Raw genomic sequence first — 17,942 nt, 5'->3', positions numbered from 1 at the left:
TTCCCAACAGGTTTGGGGTGCAGCTGCACCCGAAAAACCACCTGAGCCTGCTCCTGGTTTTGCCACAGAAAGCACTTCCAGCACCCACCGCTCCTCCTCTGTGCCCAGCGGCCACCAGAGCCGTTTGGAAAAGCCACGGGAGGGTACCAGGGCTCCCATGCTGCACCTGCGCTCTGAGTCGGTCCCTACTCACTCCTCCTACAGCTTCACTCCACCTGTCCCGCCCGTGAGAACATTGGAGAGCAAAATAGCTGCCGCCATGCACTCCAACAACGCTGATGCGATCAACAACTCCAACTACCACGCCTTCCTGGCTTCCTCCATGCTGGCCTCCTCTGTAGAGGAAGTCCTGCTGCCTCCGCCAGCACCGCCACCACCACCGCTGCCACCACCACCACTCGCTCCTCCGCCACCCCCACCGCCACCCCCCAAGCACTCCTCCCTGCAGTCCGTGTATGTGCCGCACCCCAAACCCGAGAGCATCCTGGAGCCCTCCGGGCCAGACGTCTACCTGCACCACAAGCCAACCTCCATCCACCAGTACCGACCTGAGAGCGTTCCTCCTCACATGACCTACCACAGCAAGCCGGACCAGCACCCAGCCTACCCTCCTCGATCAGAGACGCCCACTTCTGCGGGCAGTCGCTACAACACCTACACAAACCAAGGGAGGAGCACCTCTGCTGTCTACTCCAAACCTCGCAGCCGGTTGGAGTTTGTGTCCTCCGTGAGCCCCACAGGTCTGCGGAATGCCGCCTATGGTGAGGACCCTCCACCCTACCCCACCATCCGAAGGGTTCAGTCGCTGCATGTTCCCACTCCAGCCGCCTCCACCATCCGCTCTGTCCCCATTTCACGCACCGAGGTGCCTCCAGATGATGAGCCTCTGTTCTGCCCGCGGCCCCTCTACCAGTACAAGCCATATCAGCCTCACTCCGACTATCACGTCACTCAGCTGCAGCCTTACTTTGAGAACGGGAGGGTGCATTACCGCTACAGTCCTTATTCCAGCTCTTCTGGATCCTCTTATTACACCTCTGCCGATGGGAACTTCTATGACCTGGACCCCTACAGCACCATGCGGGTCAGGCCTTTCCACCCACTGCACAGCCGCGACTTCGCATCCTACGAGGCACGGCTTCACAGCAAGGGGCTGTACCGCTACCCCGGCCTGTCTGCCTACCCACGGGGCGGCCTCATTGGCCACCTGGCAGGCAAGGAGCACAGCTTCATCAGCAGGGACGTGCCTCCTGCCCCAGACATCAAGCACATGTACATGTCATGGGACCTGGAGGACATGGAGAAGTACCGCATGCAGTCTATTCGCCGAGAGAGCCGCACGCGGCAGAAAATGAAAGGGCCGCTGATGTCCCAATATGACAACGTGACCCCGCTGCTGCCAGAGGACCCCGGAGGGCCAGATATCATTCACTTGCGCAGCAAGTCAGACCCTGGGAAGAGTGGGCTGCTCACTGTGGCAGAAGGGAAGGAGGGGAAGTACCCAGCCAAAGCAGCTACACCTGACGGGGATGAACGTTACTACATGCAGCACCCTGAGCCAGAGCTGGACAGAGCCCACTACCATGGCGCCTATGGGAATGGACAGCCGGAGAAGCCATCCCTTCCCCAGAAGCAGAGCAGCATCCGCAGCAGGAAGATGCATGAGCCGACCTGCAGCGCCAGCGACCACCGGCCGCACCTGCAGCAGGAGCCGAGCCATAGGCAGCCTTCCGAACCCAAAAATGGACCCCCTTATCCTGACTACAGGCCCAAAGGCCCCGAGCCCGCCGAGCCCATGGGTTACCAGCACTTGGGCAGGAAGTACTTCCTGGCAAACCAGGATACCCTGAGACTGAACCACAAGGAAGCGAGGCTGGCGGAGGACAGGCCAGATTTGGAAAGGTCCCGAGCCAGGCCCAGCACGTCCGTTGAGAAACACTCCAGAGATGGCTACAAGGAAGAGGAGCACGCTGCCTCTCCCATGGCACCACCGCCTTCACCTGAACGGAGCCACAGCCTCAGGGTGCAGCACCGCGAGTCCGTGGAGAAGGACTCTGCCCTCTTCTACCCGTACCAAACCCTTGGGAAACGCCAAAGCACTATGACTGTGATGTCCCAGTATGATAACGTGGAAGATTACCATACCATGCCTCAGCACCAAAGAGGGGGCTATGCTGGAGAAGGGGGGTGTGTGCCCCCCACTTTTACCCATGTGCACAGTAGAATTTACGCCACGGCCCTTGGCCAGGGGGCCTTCCTTCCAACAGAGCTGTGTTTGCAACGGCCTGAAACAGAGGTTCATGTTGAGTGAGCACACGGAGGTAAAAGAAATAATGGAAATAATTGAAATAATAGAGTTTTAAACAGCCTCTGCTGGACAGTGGACTGTTTTATTTTTTCAGCGACGGAAAAAAAAAATAAATTCCTGCCCCAATGAGCAAAGCAAACCCACCTTCAGCCCCATCCCTCCCAGCCCACCACTCACTGTTTTTATGTAGTAGAGATAGAGCTTTTTCATGTTGCTTGAGACAACTGGAAGGACAGGGCAGGCTGTTGGCGCACAGATATTGCCAGAGAGGACAGGCAGAGCTGAAAGAGATGCTGCTGGGGTAGGGGAAAGGAAGTTTTTCCTTCCCTGAATTTAACATTGGCAGTTACCACCACTTCCTCACCATGCTTCCATAGTCCCATGCATGACAGACTGTGCATGCTGCTGTTTTTGTGAGCCCCGCGTGTTGCCTTTCCCACTGTTAGCTCCCAAGAAAGGGTCTCCGTGATGTGCAGGAACTGCTTCCACCCCCTCTGAGGTCGTGCAGGAAGAGCGGGTGGAAAGCTGCTGGAGCAGGGGAGACCTGAGCACTTTCTTCTTGATCAATGCCAAGGTCAAGCCTCTCCTTTAAAGATTATTGCTTAGGCATAGCGAGCCCACTTCAACTGCTTTGAAGTGGGTGTGAGCCTGTTTTGACTTCAGCCTGTGGAGTAGGCTCTGAAGCAAAACACAGCACACTTCTTAAATTGCTTGCTTAATAAGTTGCTTCCGACTACATGAAATCAAATTACTTTAAAGTTTCTCTAGCGTAGGCGGAGGCCAGCAGTAGAAGCCAAGTAGATTACAGGTCTACATTTCTCGTACCAAAAGCCAACACAAAAACAACAACACGGACACACTTAGGAGCAGCACACCCATTTCAAGCCAACCCCTCTTTATGCTGCTAGGCTAGCTACAGTGCAGGTGATTTAATCACACGCTGTGGCTAGCCAGTATCCTCTCTCTACAGAAGTAATAACATTTCTATAGCGTTATGCCCAGCTTGTAAATCAGAGCACAGTTACAAGCTGGGAATGAGTGTGCAAGTGCTGAGTTACCTGCACAGCCAGGTATTTGCCCCAGGCCAGACCCTGCAGCTCTTAGATCAGGGAGTGCTCCTATTGACCTTCAGCTGAAGGACACAGCTTGCTGTAACCTTTCAGTTCTGTGTTGGCAAAGGGATCCCTGCAAAATCATGGCACATGCAAAGTAGTTATGTGCTGTCTGTGCGCTGTGAAATAGTGTTCCCTCCTGTATCACAAGTATAGATGATACCAGTATTCAGTTCTAAGTAGGGACAGAAGGCCAGTGCACTCTGTAATACACTAATACCATTGTCCTAGGTATTTAACAGCTTTCTGTACTGTAAGAGAAGCCAGGCACCCACCCTATGCAGCCTCCCAGACTTCCCAGGACTAACTACAACCCCACTTTATAAAGCACATCCATTTCATCAGACAGGGCTTGCAAGCAATACTTGAGATTTAGGATTTTTAAATGCTCACTGGTAAACACCACTTCCTGTTCTGCGTGGCTGAAGAACTTCTCCACCCATTTGGAATCTCGGATGTTTTATTAAAAAGCTGCAGGTCCTGCAGTTGGGACACAGCTGTGAAAGTTAAAGGGAGCTTACCTCAGTAGTGTTGGATTTTTGTTTTTTAAACAGAGGTTTCATGGCTATTTTGAATCATAAAGAAGATCTGCTTCTAGTAGCTGACCTGTCTTCAGCTGTTTGCTTTTAGTCTTGTAGCCTTGTCTGGGGCTGTTTCAGTAACAGTACTTTATGGTTCTACTTTATTGTGAAAAGCTGTTGTTTTAAGCGTTCTGTCTAGAAGAGATGTTACATGTTCCAGAAATAAGTCTGGAAGTCAGGAAAAGGAAAAAAAAGCACTGTGAGCCAGGTTACCAGTAATACCAGGTAGAAGGGTTTGTTTCTTCATGGGGGAACACTGCTTGTAATGTTTGCTTTTAAGGAATAAGAAAAGATGCACAGAAAGGAGGTGTTAGGTGAGCCACGCTGTGGGCCATCCCCAGCCCTCAGTGCAAGAGCTGGGGAGTCTGGGTTGAGCACCCCTGGGTTCTGTTAGGATGAGGAGCAGTCCTGCAGTGCTGAGCACAGACTCCCATGGCTCCATCTGAACGAGGGACAATGCTTGGGTTTGGGCTGTTTGGGATTCAGGTAATGAGAGCTGGAGGTGAAACCTCTCTCTCTGTGAAAGCCTTAACTCCCCCCTCCTGCCCCCAGCACCTAACTTCCATTTTGGCCTTATCTAATCAGGACTATCCTTCTGCTACGAGGGGGCTGAAATCAGGTCCCACCAATTCTAAATGCCTCTGGATTTTCCTGTGCAAAGCCACTGTCTCCCTGTAGATACCAAGTGCCATCCCTGGACAACTGTTCCCCACAGTGCTCCTACCCCCCCAAGCCTGCCATATCCAGCTCCCTGCACTGTACCAGGTGCTGAGCATCCCCTTGGGACCAAAAGCTTTCAGCACCTTCCCAACGAGCTCCTAGAAGTGCACATCTATATGCCAAGATGGGTGCTACAAATGGCCTTCCCTCAAGAGAAGAACATCTCCATTGAAAGAGAGGCATGCAGCAGAAAACCTCCCCCAGCATCCTCCCAGCCTTGCCCAGCCACATAAGCTCATACTCAGGGCTGTGCACCCCCAGAGAACAGCCTACCACCAGTGCAGGGCCACAACTAACCAACGAGGTTAAGTCCCAGCTTTTCCCAGACAGAAATACAGATGAGCACTTCTCCTCTTTTGGTTTTGGGAAATACCTGCTAGGATTCAGTCATCCCCACACCCACCCCACACAAAGCCATATAGTCAACTATGCAGTTCTGCTCTTGCACTGTGGTTAAGCTGATGGTCCTCAGAAAGTTTTTCTATGCTCATCAATCGATTCACAATAAATCAGTCAAGATATCTTTCCAAAATCATAGCTGATATGAAAAATAGGGCATTGTGCATCAGAGCAAGGAGAGGAGGGTACACCAATGTCCCAGAAAGGTAAGTTGTTAGTGCAGTTCTCAGCATCCTAGCAGAGAAATGGGAGAGAGAGCAAGGAGATGGCAAGGCAAACAAAGAACAATCCATTGCAAGGCCAGTTCTGCTCAGATTAAGTAAATTACTGCCTAACCTCATCTCCAGACAAGATGACAAGCAGCTATGATCTAAAATGATTCCCCTGTACTTGCCACAAGCTATCAACATCTTAAATCACCACTTAAGTTCTCAGCTGAGTTCTCCCTCATGCAGTGCAACAGTCAGGGCCCAACAGCACACTCCAGCTCTGGATTTCCACCTCCACCTTGGAGCAGTGAGTGACCCACAGGAGACCTGTGAGCAATGAGGACCTAGCCCTTAGAAAGTCATTTCTGATCTTCTCAAGGGACTTATCAGGTGAAATCTATATGCAGAAGTGACAGAACGCCCACAATTTTGTGCCTGTGTCTTTCCAGAGATCCTCATTTTGCGCTCATCATTTCAAGGGGGTTGGTAAGGATCGTTTCAATGGCTACACAAAACCAAAACCAACCCAACTGTTCCTCTTTAACCCCAGAAGGGACAGAACCTCATGTGCACTCTGCCATTCGGCACTGTGTGGCCAGGGTATTGACTGAAACAATGTGTTCCATGGTAGGAAATCCGGATGAGAAATTGTTTCGGTTTCTTTGTTACAGTGGTTCAGGCATGCAACTCTTCCCAAAACCTTGTGCTACAGATACCCAGTACTGAAGGCATGGTCTGGTGTAACCATCCAGCAGAATACCTTTGTGTGCAGTCTTGCCTCGTCCGGTCTGTGGGGGTGGCGGGGGGTGGGGGGAGGACAGGGTTGTTTTGCTGTTCATTTTCCTGCTGTAGAGGACTTGGTTTTTCTTTCCCTGAGCCGCATGAGAGAAACGTCCCAGAAAGTCTTGGGTTACCTTTGGAGTTCCCTTCACTCTAATTTATATAGTGTCTTTTTTTTGTGAACTGGTGTAAAATGTATATGCCGACAAGCTCATGTATTTTTATGTAAATATTTTTTGTGGTTTCCCCACTGCCCTCCTCTGTAAATATTTAGAATTCTCATATTCTTCTCACCTTGTATGATGCAGATGTGGTTTTGTTTCTGTTTTTTATTTGTACTGTAATGCAACAATCCAGACTGAGGTGTCTTGTGGTATTAAGCAAAAGCAACAGTCCCACTGAGCTCACACTCAGATGTACAACTTGACAGCATTAATCAAGCCAGGTTAAAAACTATTCCTGTGTACGTGTGTGTTTGTGCCTCTGCCTCCTTAATTAACAGAAAAAAAAAGCCTGGAAAGCCATTTCATGGCCACAGCAGGGATCTCTAAAGCCAAAGGACGAGGTGACTTTGTGCTCATGTGCCAATACCCCTGACTGCTGCTTTTCTGCCCAGTCAGACTGTGGCCCTGACTGCTGCATAGCAAACAACAAACCAGCCTGGGCATTTTTAGGCTGCCATCCTTCTCACCCAGCACGACAGGGCAGCAGAAATAGCTCTGCACAGAAGGCGTGGGGCAGGGAGGTGGGGACAGACAGATGGCAGCAGCACTGTGGCCTTTGCGCCTGGCCGGGGGGGATTCTGGCACTGCAGGCATATTGCTCACTGTTAATGAATAGTAAAAGTTGCTGGGAGGACTTTCAGCAGGCCCTCTCTGTGCACCTGTAATGACTGGGGGTTATTGTGGTGGGACAGTAGCAAGGCTACTGCTGTGCTAACATCTGCTTGGGATAGAGGGACCCTGGGAAGGTCACTGGGCATTGCTGCCAGGCTGGAACAGGCAGCCCCCCCCCCCACCCCAAAATGTGCCTGCTGAGGTCACTGGCAGTGCTTCTGACATGGGCTCCATGAGATCAGCAAAAGCAAATCACAGCAAGCAAACACAAATCACTTTGCTCAAGTCCACAAGTTCTTATTTCATTTGTGGCAGCACTGCACATTAACTGCTAAAAAGATCGGGTCCATGGTCAAACACACTCCAAAGGTGGGGTGTAGGGTTGCTCTGAACCCGTGGAGCGCTTGGTTTGGCTTCACATACCACAAAAGCAGGGCACAGCCTGGAGCAGTCTGCGGCATCACAGCCCCCAGCATCACAGCCAGCAGGGAGGTCGGGGCTGCCCGACCCGCGTCGGAGGGCTGCGTGTGTGCAGCCGTGCCGGGTGCAGATCCCAGCGGCAGCCCCGTACTTCTCTCCCACGTGCTCCCACCAGGCGGCACTGTTCAACCACTTCTGCCGCTAAAAGCCAACTTCTTAGACCATTTACGAGAATTAGGCTTCGTTCTAGCCATTCTGTTCAGGTCCCCAGCTCCTGACACCCAGGGAAATACCGTGGGCTTTGTTTTCCCAAGGAAGCACATTCGGTGCTGCAGCAGCACAGGTGCTGTGTCTGCAGTGCTGTGGGTCCCTGCACTCCTGCCAGCCAGACACGCAACTGCAGAGCTCGGCAGTTCACTGCTGCTGCTCAGAAAACCATCAGCTGTTCCCCAGGGGAACACTGCCATATATTTGCTTAGCATCAGATGCACCAGTACAAAAACTCAATGATAAACAAGTCATCCAGAAGCAGCAGCTGAGACTGGAAAAGCATCGCTGCTCAGTCCCTCCCTTGCTGCCTCTGCTCCATCCTCCGAGGTGCCCTGCTATATTCTAGAGGGCCATGAAGTCCCCTGGCTACAAGCACCAAGTCCAGCAGCTGTCAGAACAATGCTAACGCAATGGCAGCATGCAGGGATCCACCTGGCATAAGGAAAAGGCAGACATTCTGCATGCCTTCTTTACATCTGTCTTTAAAAGTCAGACCAGTTATCCTCAGGTTTCTCCACTCTCTGTCCTGGCAGTCTTGGCTGGGGAGCAGACTGAACCCCCCATGATTCAGGAGGAAACAGTCAGAGACCTGCTACTCCAACTGGACTGCCACAAGTCCATGGGACCAGATGAGATTCACCCAAGAGTGCTGAGGGAACTGGCGGAGGTGATAGCCGAGCCGCTTTCCATCATCTATCAGCACTCCTTGTTGACGGGTGAGGTCCCAGAAGACTGGAGGCTTGCCTACGTGACTCCCATCTACAAGAAGGGCTGCAGGGAGGATCCAGGGAACTACAGGCCTGTCAGCCTGACCTCGGTGTCGGGGAAGATTATGAAGCAGATTGTCTTGAGGGAGATCACACAGCACATGCAGGACAATCGGGGGATCAGGCCTAGCCAGCATGGGATCACAAAGGACAGGTCCTGCTTGACCAACCTGATCTCCTTCTATGATCTAGTGACCCGACTGGTGGATGAGGGAAAGGCTGTTGATGTAGTAGTTGGCCAAGAAAGCCAACGGCATCCTGGCTTGTATCAGAAACAGTGTGGCCAGTGTGAACAGGGAAGTTACTGTCCCCCTGTACTCAGCACTGGTGAGGCTGCACCTTGCGTACTGTGTCCAGTTTTGGGCCCCTCACTGTAAGAAAGACATTGAGGCCCTGGAGCATGTCCAGAGTAGAGCAACAAAGCTGATGAGCACAGGCCTTATGAGGAGCAGCTGATGGAGCTAGGATTGTTCATTCTAGAGAAGAGGAGGCTCAGGGGAGACCTTATTGCTCTCTAACTACCTGAAGGGGGGGTGTAGTGAGCTGGGGGTCAGCCTCTTCTCTCATGTGACAGTGATAGAACGAGAGGGAATGGCTTCAAGCTGCACTAGGGAAGGTTCAGGCTGGACGTTAGGAAATACTACTTCTCTGAAAGGATGGTCAGGCACTGGAATGGGCTGCCCAGAGAGGTGGTGGAGTCACCGACCATGGTGGTGTTCAAAGAGCGTTTGGATGCTGTGTTGAGGGACATTGTTTAGCGAGAACCATTGGTGAAGGGCGAATGGTTGGACTGGGTGATCCTGTGGGTCTTTTCCAACCTTAGCGATTCTATGATTTTATGACCTGTAGGCCCTCCCTTCCCAGCACAGCACTGGGCACAAGTCAGGGCTTGGCTCCTCACCTCCAGAGGCCAAGCAACTGCTGCAGGGTGCAGCCCTGCCCCCCGGCCTTGCTGCTGCTTTGGGGGCTGCTGGGAGCGATAACCAGGGCAACGCAACGGGTCCACAAAAGATGTGCATGCGAAAACCAAAGTCCCCCCTCCTCCAAATCAGCGCTCACCCTCAAAGACAGGCAGTCTCATCAGTAGCAATTCAGGGAGAACCTCTTCCTGCTGCACTTCGAGTTTAAATCTTGTGTTTGAATTTATAAAACAAAGTGCCAGACAGAGCCAGGTTCTCAGACAGTTGGGCAGGCAGTCAGCAGAGCCACATCCACACCCACAGCACAGGGCTTGCTCCCAAGGGTGGGAGACACCTGCCATGCCCCTCACCCTTCCATCACATGCTCGCCTTTCACAGCTTTCACTTTTCTCAAGATCTTTGGGTTTTCTTTTTGGGGGGCATCCTAGCAGTCACCTCACATAAATGATTTGTTTGTTCTGCACCTTAGTTTTCTTTTTGCTCCCTTCAGTTTCACTTCTCCCCATTCATCCAGCCCCAAAGGATGGGAACAGGAGCACAGTCTGCCTCACCTTCTACAGCAGAAGACGGGACAGCACTTTGGGCATCCAAGACTCATCAAACGAGAGGAGAGGTTTGCTGATAATACTGCATAATACAACAACCTCCCAGCTCATGCTTGCTGAGGTGCACGTAGGGTACAGAAGGTGCCCCAGTTACTACAAAGCAGTCCCTGGTTTCTGCAACACAGAAGGAGAAAGGCTGCTCTAAACACTCTATTTTCCCCCCATACAAAAGACTTTCGGAAAAAGAAAATGATGTTAAAGGACAACTTTTTAAAATGGAACAGCATTCTCCTCAGTCAGCAACACAACAAAAGCACTTTATCAAAACACCAAACCCACAGACATTTCCTTTCTGCCCCAGGATTATCTCATGCTGCAGGAGGAGCACCACTGCACAGTGAGCTCTGCTCACAGCACTGCCCCGAGCAGCCCCAGCCCAGGTGTGCTCCTTGATGCCAGCAGGACATTTTGTGCTCCATCTGCAGCACTTAGAAACCGCATCCTGAACCCTTGTGTGCCGGATCTCACATCCTTGGCATATGAAATTTGTGGGTTTGAATTATAGATGCAACCTCTGCTCTCTGCTCCTGCACACACATTAGCATTTCTCCACAGAGCATGGCTCTGCTCCCACTCTCAAATCGAGCAGCCTAAGTGTCCTTGTTCCGGCCTTCCTCCAGCTCATCTCCTGGAGGATGAATAATGGAGCAGTGGTGAGGAACAGAAGGGAGCAGACACGTCTGTTTGGGGTTTCAGGTCAGACAGAGAGGAGCTTAAAACCCAAACTGGCCAAATTAGAAGGAAGCTGTTTATTTCCATCCACCCACAAATAGTATCACTGGGAACGAGGCTCTGTCATTGCCTGATCCATCATAAAGGAGAAGGGAGACAGCAAGGAATTAGGATCAGTCTCCTTCCCTATAGATATCATGGTTTCCTGGGTGTATCACAGCTACACTCAGATCCGATGCTTGGAATGAAGGCCTGCACGCTTCCAGAACTCGGACCTGGCAGTAGTTCCACCACAGGGATTGGCTCTCAGTACAGTGCCTGGGGTACAGCAGGCTGAGCTGTGTGAGCATGACCCTGCAAACACATCCCACCAGGCTGCTTCCCTCCTGCACAGTGCTCAGGCTATGGGTACTATGGGGCTGCCCAGGGGCTCCCTGAAGGAATGAGTTATTGCTCGCCATCTTGAGCTGAATAAACCAACAGTCCCAAATTTAATTCATTCACGTGTACTCGATTAGCACTCTTGTGCTCAACATCTGTTTCATCTATTCCTGTAACATACATCACACTGAAGGGCACCTTACCTTGCACTTTGCCTTCAGCCTGTTCCCCAAAGGCAGTGCTGCAGGCACCATCCCAGCACAGTGAGGAGCTGTACAGGGCATGCTCAGCACCCTCAGCATCCCCTGCTACCAGCAGTGCTCCTATTTAGTCTCCTCCCTGATGACTACTGTAATCAGAAGTCAAAGAAACACGGACCAAGATTAAGCAGCAATAACGCTACAGCAGTCTCTTTGAGGGCTGGTTTCAACTAAATGGGCAGTGATGGAAGCACTCTTGGGCAGCTCAGAGTCCTAAGGTTTTCTGCTTCTTACAAAGAATATTTGGCTCCCACTTGGGCATTCCTGATAAGTCCCCCCTCTAAGTACCACTCCCAGTGACAAGAGTGATCAGAGCACCTGTCTCGACTTTCCAAACTTCACTAAGTGTCAACCTGGAGGAACCAACATCATACCTGGCATCACCTCCTGCATGCTGATGTGAGATGGGTCAGATCTACAGCCCCTTCTGAAGCTCTCTGCACTCAACAAAGCCCGTTTCAGGGTTTACACATTAGCTTAGCTCAAGCAGCAACAAATTAGGCAGGATCTTCAGAGGTAATTAAGCAACTAATCAATGTTGGGAAGCTGAGCCTCTAATTGCTCCTCAGAAATACAAAGTGGACTTTTCTTATTAATTTTCCCAGGCAGAGGAGCAGGATGGAGCCATATCGGACTGCAAGGGATCGTGCCCAGCCTCCCTGCTTCTGCACATGGCCTTTCATGCTACAAAACTGCATCAGCACTTCAGAAAGAGAAACATCAAAGCAATTCAGTTTGAAGAGGTTCTTTTTCCCTCTATCCATTAAAGCCCTGTGAAATGTTTCCCAGCTTCAGCTCTTCCACAAAGAACCACCAGCATGGAAGCCCTGATTGTTCTCTGATTCCTCGAGAACAAAGAGGAGAAGAAAAAGCTGAAAGTAAGGAACCAGAGATGGAACAGAAGGGCTTCCTTCCACACTATCCAATTTTCCTCCCCAAATTGGAATGGCCCTGTTTTTGCTACCAGGCTTATTACTGAACAGCAGCTCCTGATTGTCTGCCAGTAACTCTACCTGCATGTGCCAGGCCTGCCAGCTGTACAGCAGACACAGCATGGGCCACATGGACCAGGGCAGGGCAGGAGCCTGCTTGCTGTTCTGCAACAGCTTCACCTGACAGCTGTGAATTGCCTGCTGTGTACACACAACATTTTCCATTTAAACAATTGTTGAGGCTTTTTTTCTCTGAGCTGTAATCAACAAATGAGGTGACACTCTTGCCTTCTGCAAACAAGCTTCTGCCAGGTGCCTGGTAACGCTCCTGCCTCTGTGCATATCTCTGCACATAGCCTAAAACAAGCAGCAAAGGCTCCTATTACTGAGCACCATTGCTTTGGGGAGCTGACATTGTACAGAAGTCCCTCAGCCCAGGGACATCACCCAGCAGCAAATACTAGCAAACAGCTCTGGAGTCCTTTCTCTGAAGGCTTCTGCTCTACCCAGGACACCAAACACTTGATGATTTGCCGGTTCAATTACATTTTCTGCTCTGTTCTTCCAAAGACAAAGTCAGTGCTAAGTGTTTTCTGCAAGGAGAAATCCATTATGAATATTTCCCAGGGTACAGTGCAAGCCAGCTCGCCGTCCTTGTGAAAAGGCACAGAAGAGAGGCTGAGCAAGGACAGGGCTGACTTTGCCTCTCTGCAGCCTTGTATGTTTCCTGGACCCCAACTCTTTGTGTCACATCTGACACTGCTGCAGCTCTGCTGAGCCCGGCTGCCTCATTGAGAGTCACAAACAGCCCTCCCAAATGGAGTCAGGAGAAAGAAGTGCACTGTGCCCTGCACGTGCAGTGAATTATCAATCCACTACTGAAACTTCAAGGTAAAACTGAAAGAAAAGGACATTTCTAGGGCTCCTCTGGCAGAAATAAATCTTTCAGCTGCACGGGATGGGAGGACACAATAAATTTGAAATATAAGTCAACAGGAGTGTCAAAGCTTGGCCAAATCCAGCTGTCAGTGTGTTACTGGGGCTTACTGAGAACCTCCTGCTCAGCTGCTGTGGGAAATCAGCAGGTAACCTGGAGGAACATGTGTCTGCAGACAAAGAGCAGCAGAGCTGGGAGCTCAGCCCTCATTCCCCATTCAACACACTTGGACAGCACTTCCAAGCCTGGGCCAACATACACCTTGCAATGCTGAGCTGCTGCAGAGCACAGGAGAGCAGCAGAGAAGGGGCAGGAGAGAAAAAGGAGGAAAACCAAGCAGAAATAGCAGGGCTCCTCACAGCAGGTATTTGCCAGAGTAATATGGAATGCAATTTAAGTAACAAATGAAACACACTTAATGTTTAACGTCCCCCTCCAAGCGATGCTCCTGGGGAGAGCACTCTGTTGGACACCATCAATGAGAAATCCCTCTGTGACCCTTCACGTGAAAGCTGAACTCATGGACACAAAGCGGCCGCCCCTCAACACCAATATCCACAGATCCTGCTCTTCACACCCATTTCTGGCTATCCATACAGGTAAGGGGAAGTGTAAGACTAAACTGAATGCCAAGGAGAGAAGTCTGAATAGTAACATGGAAAAGATCTAGACATCCTTTTTCATCTGACATAAAGAATGCAAAAAAGGAAAAAAAAATACCAAACAACCTGGGTTTCCCACATGATTTGTGATTTCTGCCTGCAATGGTCCAAGCTAAGCTGTATGGACCAGAAGGTACCCCTCGTTCATGCCACAAAGGACAGGCACTGCTCACAGCCCCACTTCAGAGAACAGCAGTGCCCAGACCAGGACACAGCTATGGTGTTACAGCTTTGGCTTTTATTGTCAGCTCAGACTGAAAGTTTTCACAGCATAAGGACGTGTTTGGGCAGCAGCACCACCAATGTTCTCTCCCAGCTCAGACCCCAAAGAACCATTGTAACACATATTCATAAACCCGAACGTGTGCAGGGAGCCCTCCTTGCTCCAAGCTACATAATCACCTTTCAAACAGGGATGCACACAGGCTTCTGGATTTTAAGCAAACCTACATTAGCTCCATCATTTTTAAAATAGCCTTTTGTTCTTAACTTCGGTGCCATTCTTGCTTTGTGTTCTGCTGCTCTCACTGGCTCAGGGATGTGACATTTCCATAATACACTTGGTTCCACTGAAACTCACATTTCCAGGCTGCAGCCCTTCAGAAGGGAGTGAGGAGCTGGGAGGGGGGCTTCCTTACAGCTCAGTCTGCATCCTCATCTCTGCTCAGAGAACAGCAGAGTTGCTGCCAACCCAAGGAGGGAAGGGCAGGAGCTGTGGCATGTGCACACTGCTACACATTCATTATCACAGCGACAGCACGCTGCCAAGTTGAAGGGGTATTTTTAGACTGGAGAAAAAACCTGGGGCCTTATTAGAGACTTATTAATACAGAAGCGACACCAGTGCTCACAGTGTTCTCATGTTTTCCCTACACTTACACAAATGAGGTTTATTTCCTTCCCTCCTCCAGATTTTCTAGACAAGGGGATTGGTTCTCATCCAGCCCCCGCATGGACATGGGCAAAGATAGCAGAGATGAGAACCCCTGCTTAGTCTTAGGGACAGAAGGTGGTCTTCAGAAGGACCATTTTTGTTCCTGTCACGGTTACAACCCATCACTGACTGTAAAGTCAGACAGGGAGTGGGTCTTGGTGCAAGTGCAGTGGAAATGCAGCTCACTGATGGCCATGACAGGCAGACCAAACTCGCACACTACCTGGGACATCCTGATCCCAGAGAGCTGTTGCCTTGTGGAGGAAGGCCAGGGCAGCTACTGACAGTAAAATCTGGATATGTGAACTGGATTAAATCTCTATGTGGGCAAATTTACCCAGAATTGGAAGCAAGCTGCATTTCATATAGCTTTGAAGTAAACAGACAAATTAAGGCCATTTAAAATGCAACTAAGAGCAGTCCTACTACAAGTGATCCACTGTAAACCCATGCTGCTGGCTAACTTGGACTCATTTTCACCCAAATCATAGAACCATGGAATCACTTACATTGGAAAGCACCTCTCAGATCCTCAATCCAACCCCACCCCACCATGCCCACATCCCTCAGCGCCACATCCCCACAGCTCTGGGACACTCCACTGCCCTCCTGTGCTGTACCATCCATGACCTGCCTCTGTGCCTTGAGGTGAACCAGAGCCACAGCCGGTCACACAACTGCCCTGGATTTGCTACTCCTAGCTGATGAGCAGGCACACTTGGGCTTTCAGCCTGGTTTTCTACAAGAGCATTTCTGGCTGAGCTGTGCAGACAGATTATTTAACAGAAGGACAGGAGAAAACAGGGAGGGAGAGAAGGATTTAGCCTCTCCAGAGAAAGCTGCTGACAGCAAGCAAAACACAACACCCTGGAGAGAAAGTGCTCAACAAGAGACTAAGGGGAAGGAAATGTGTTATCAGCATCGCAGGAGCAAACCTGGATGGAGTTCCCAGCTGACAGGTGAAAAACAAAGAGCAGAACAGACCCTGCGGTGCCAGGAGTGGCCATTGGAAGCACAGGTGTGGGGCAGAAGGGAGCACTGCCTGCAGCAATGGGGAACAGTGCTCCCCAGCGCAGGGGCAGCCTCGCAAGAGGCAGATGATGATTTGGGGTATAACTGCACTGAATGCTCCCCTCACAGCCACATTTTGCACGCAGCATCTTATTTCACCAGGTCTGGCTTCCACACAAGGCGACAGCAGCAACAACAACAAATGCTGAATGTATTCAGCAGCAACTCGTGGAGCTGGAAGGAGAGTTACTGAGCAGGTTTTAGTCAAGAAAACCAAAGCAGCAACTCAGTTGCAAAGACAGGAAGTGATCCAAATACATCATTGGTTTGGCATCTCTGGGGAAGTTTGTATTGACCTGTCAACAGATACAAACAAAATACCCAAGAGGGATGTTGTCCTCTCCTCCAAAATGCAAACCACACTTCCCAGAGTCACCAGCAGTTACCAGATTGTATGTTTCAACGTATTCTGCCATGCACCACTGTCAGGAAAAAATAAGAATAAAGAGAAACATTCAGGGAGAAAGAAGCACCTCTGTGGATCTGAATGTCATCCATTGTGTGCAAACTCTTACTGTGGATGGAATTGGTTTATACACAATGATTAAGTGCAAAACTACACTATGAACTTACAGTTAATGAACTAGTTCAGCTTCTGGAACGATTTAGTTGAATGATTTTTCTTTCTATTTTTTTCCCCCTAGCATAAGCTGGGCCATGGGTTAAGCACAGCTATTCCATCAAGTTCAAACAGGAAAAAATAATGTGCCTATTAGCATTGGAGCTAAGGGAATAATTAGCTTTACCTCTTTCTGTTCACAGATGGGCTGCAGCACCTCACCATTTTCTTGCATTTATTTGTGATGGGAAATTTGAAGAATTATTCCTGCAAATAATTAGTTATTGATGTGGAAGTTTGCTGAGGGGAAAGCGCTCCTAAGCAAATCAATCTGTTATTCAGGGAACATTTGTTGGTTGGGGATGTGTCGCTGCAGCCACGCTGTTGGTCTGCTCTGCATGGCCACGGGGAGCCACCTCAACTTCCATTTACAGCACTCAAACATTCTTTTTTTCTTTCCAAGACTGCTTCTCTTCAGCATAAATGGTTTTGAGCATTTCTTGGGAAAAAAACTAAGCTGTTCTATCAATATTCTAGAACCATTTTCCCAGCATTTAGAAGTCACTAACCAGTAACAGCATTAAGATGGATTTGAATTCCTCAACCCAAAGAGCACATATAGCTTCAGGTGGGCACAACTTGGGGCTGAGCTTTGATTTCTGCTCAGTTTCCCACCTCTCATCCCAGCAGGCCTGGCGCTGACCACCAACAGCACCCACTCACCACAATTCTGCTACAGCTCCTCATGGATTTCACATATCGTGCAATAGAACCTCATTTCCCAGTGCCATGATCCATGTGCCTCGTGCAGCTGGGATTTTGCACTGAATAGAATCCATCATAGAATGATTTGAGCTGGAAGGGACTTTTAAAGGCCGTCCGGTCTCACCCCCTGCAATGAACACTGACTGCTCCATCAGATACCCAGAGCCCCCAAGCTTGGCATAAGCAGCATAGGCCAAATGATCCCCTCACAGTCAGTATCTTCACTAGGATGGTGCTGAGCTGCCATCTCAGCCCCATTCCCATCAGCTCCATCCTTCTTCCCCAAGGACACATGAACTGGCATTTTCCTCCTGTCCCCTTTTTCAAGGCGCATTGACTGCTCTCTCACTGCAGCTCAGGTTGCCACTCCCAGCATAGCAGAGCAGACTCACAGTCTGCAGTAATTAAAGAGGGAGAACTAAGCAAATTAGCTCTCAGTCTTCAAGAAACCATGATTCATGCTTCATTGGGCTTTGTCAAAACGAGCTCAAAGCTAAGAGAGCCAGTCCACCCTGAACTTACAGAAAGGAGAACTCTGAGAAAGCTCTTCGCATCCTCTGCATGTCCTGTAAGAGCCCAGCTGGGCTGGCACTGGGGAAATGGAAAGCTACAGCTCTGCACCTGCTGCAAGCATTTGGTGTTCTGTATGCTTTCTGTCTGCAGAAAGAGTAAAAGAATTTTTAAACTTGCTAAGCTCTGCATCAACCCCCAAGAGCACATGGGCCAGCACTGCACAGCAGCCCTGCTCTGCTGCAAGGCAAGGAACATGGGCTGGCAGGGGACAGGCATCGTGCTGTGTCACATTTAATAGCAATGAGCTCTGTGACAAGAGACCTTCAAGT

General features: G+C 50.2%; 2 protein-coding genes across 8 annotated transcripts in view; one reads left to right on the top strand and one right to left on the bottom strand.

Annotated features, from left to right (window-relative positions):
* Positions 1-6,565, top strand: part of ARHGAP33 (Rho GTPase activating protein 33) — a 171,580-nt gene extending 165,015 nt beyond the window's left edge. For all 5 annotated transcript variants that reach the window (XM_025143331.3, XM_004947963.5, XM_025143330.3 and 2 more), the window contains one exon: positions 11-6,565. In XM_025143331.3, the coding sequence (XP_024999099.2) occupies positions 11-2,311 (2,301 nt within the window). In that variant the 3' untranslated portion in view covers positions 2,312-6,565. The remainder of the gene's footprint in view (positions 1-10) is intronic.
* The window catches only part of KCNJ5 (Potassium inwardly rectifying channel subfamily J member 5), a 127,097-nt gene that overhangs the window by 38,462 nt on the left and 70,693 nt on the right, over positions 1-17,942 (bottom strand). The gene's annotated exons all lie outside the window — the stretch shown is intronic.

The sequence above is a fragment of the Gallus gallus genome, chromosome 24 (genome assembly GCF_016699485.2).
Source record: "Gallus gallus isolate bGalGal1 chromosome 24, bGalGal1.mat.broiler.GRCg7b, whole genome shotgun sequence".
NCBI lineage: Eukaryota > Metazoa > Chordata > Aves > Galliformes > Phasianidae > Gallus > Gallus gallus.
Note: the sequence above shows the minus strand (reverse complement) of the source record. Positions and strands in the feature narration are given on the sequence as shown.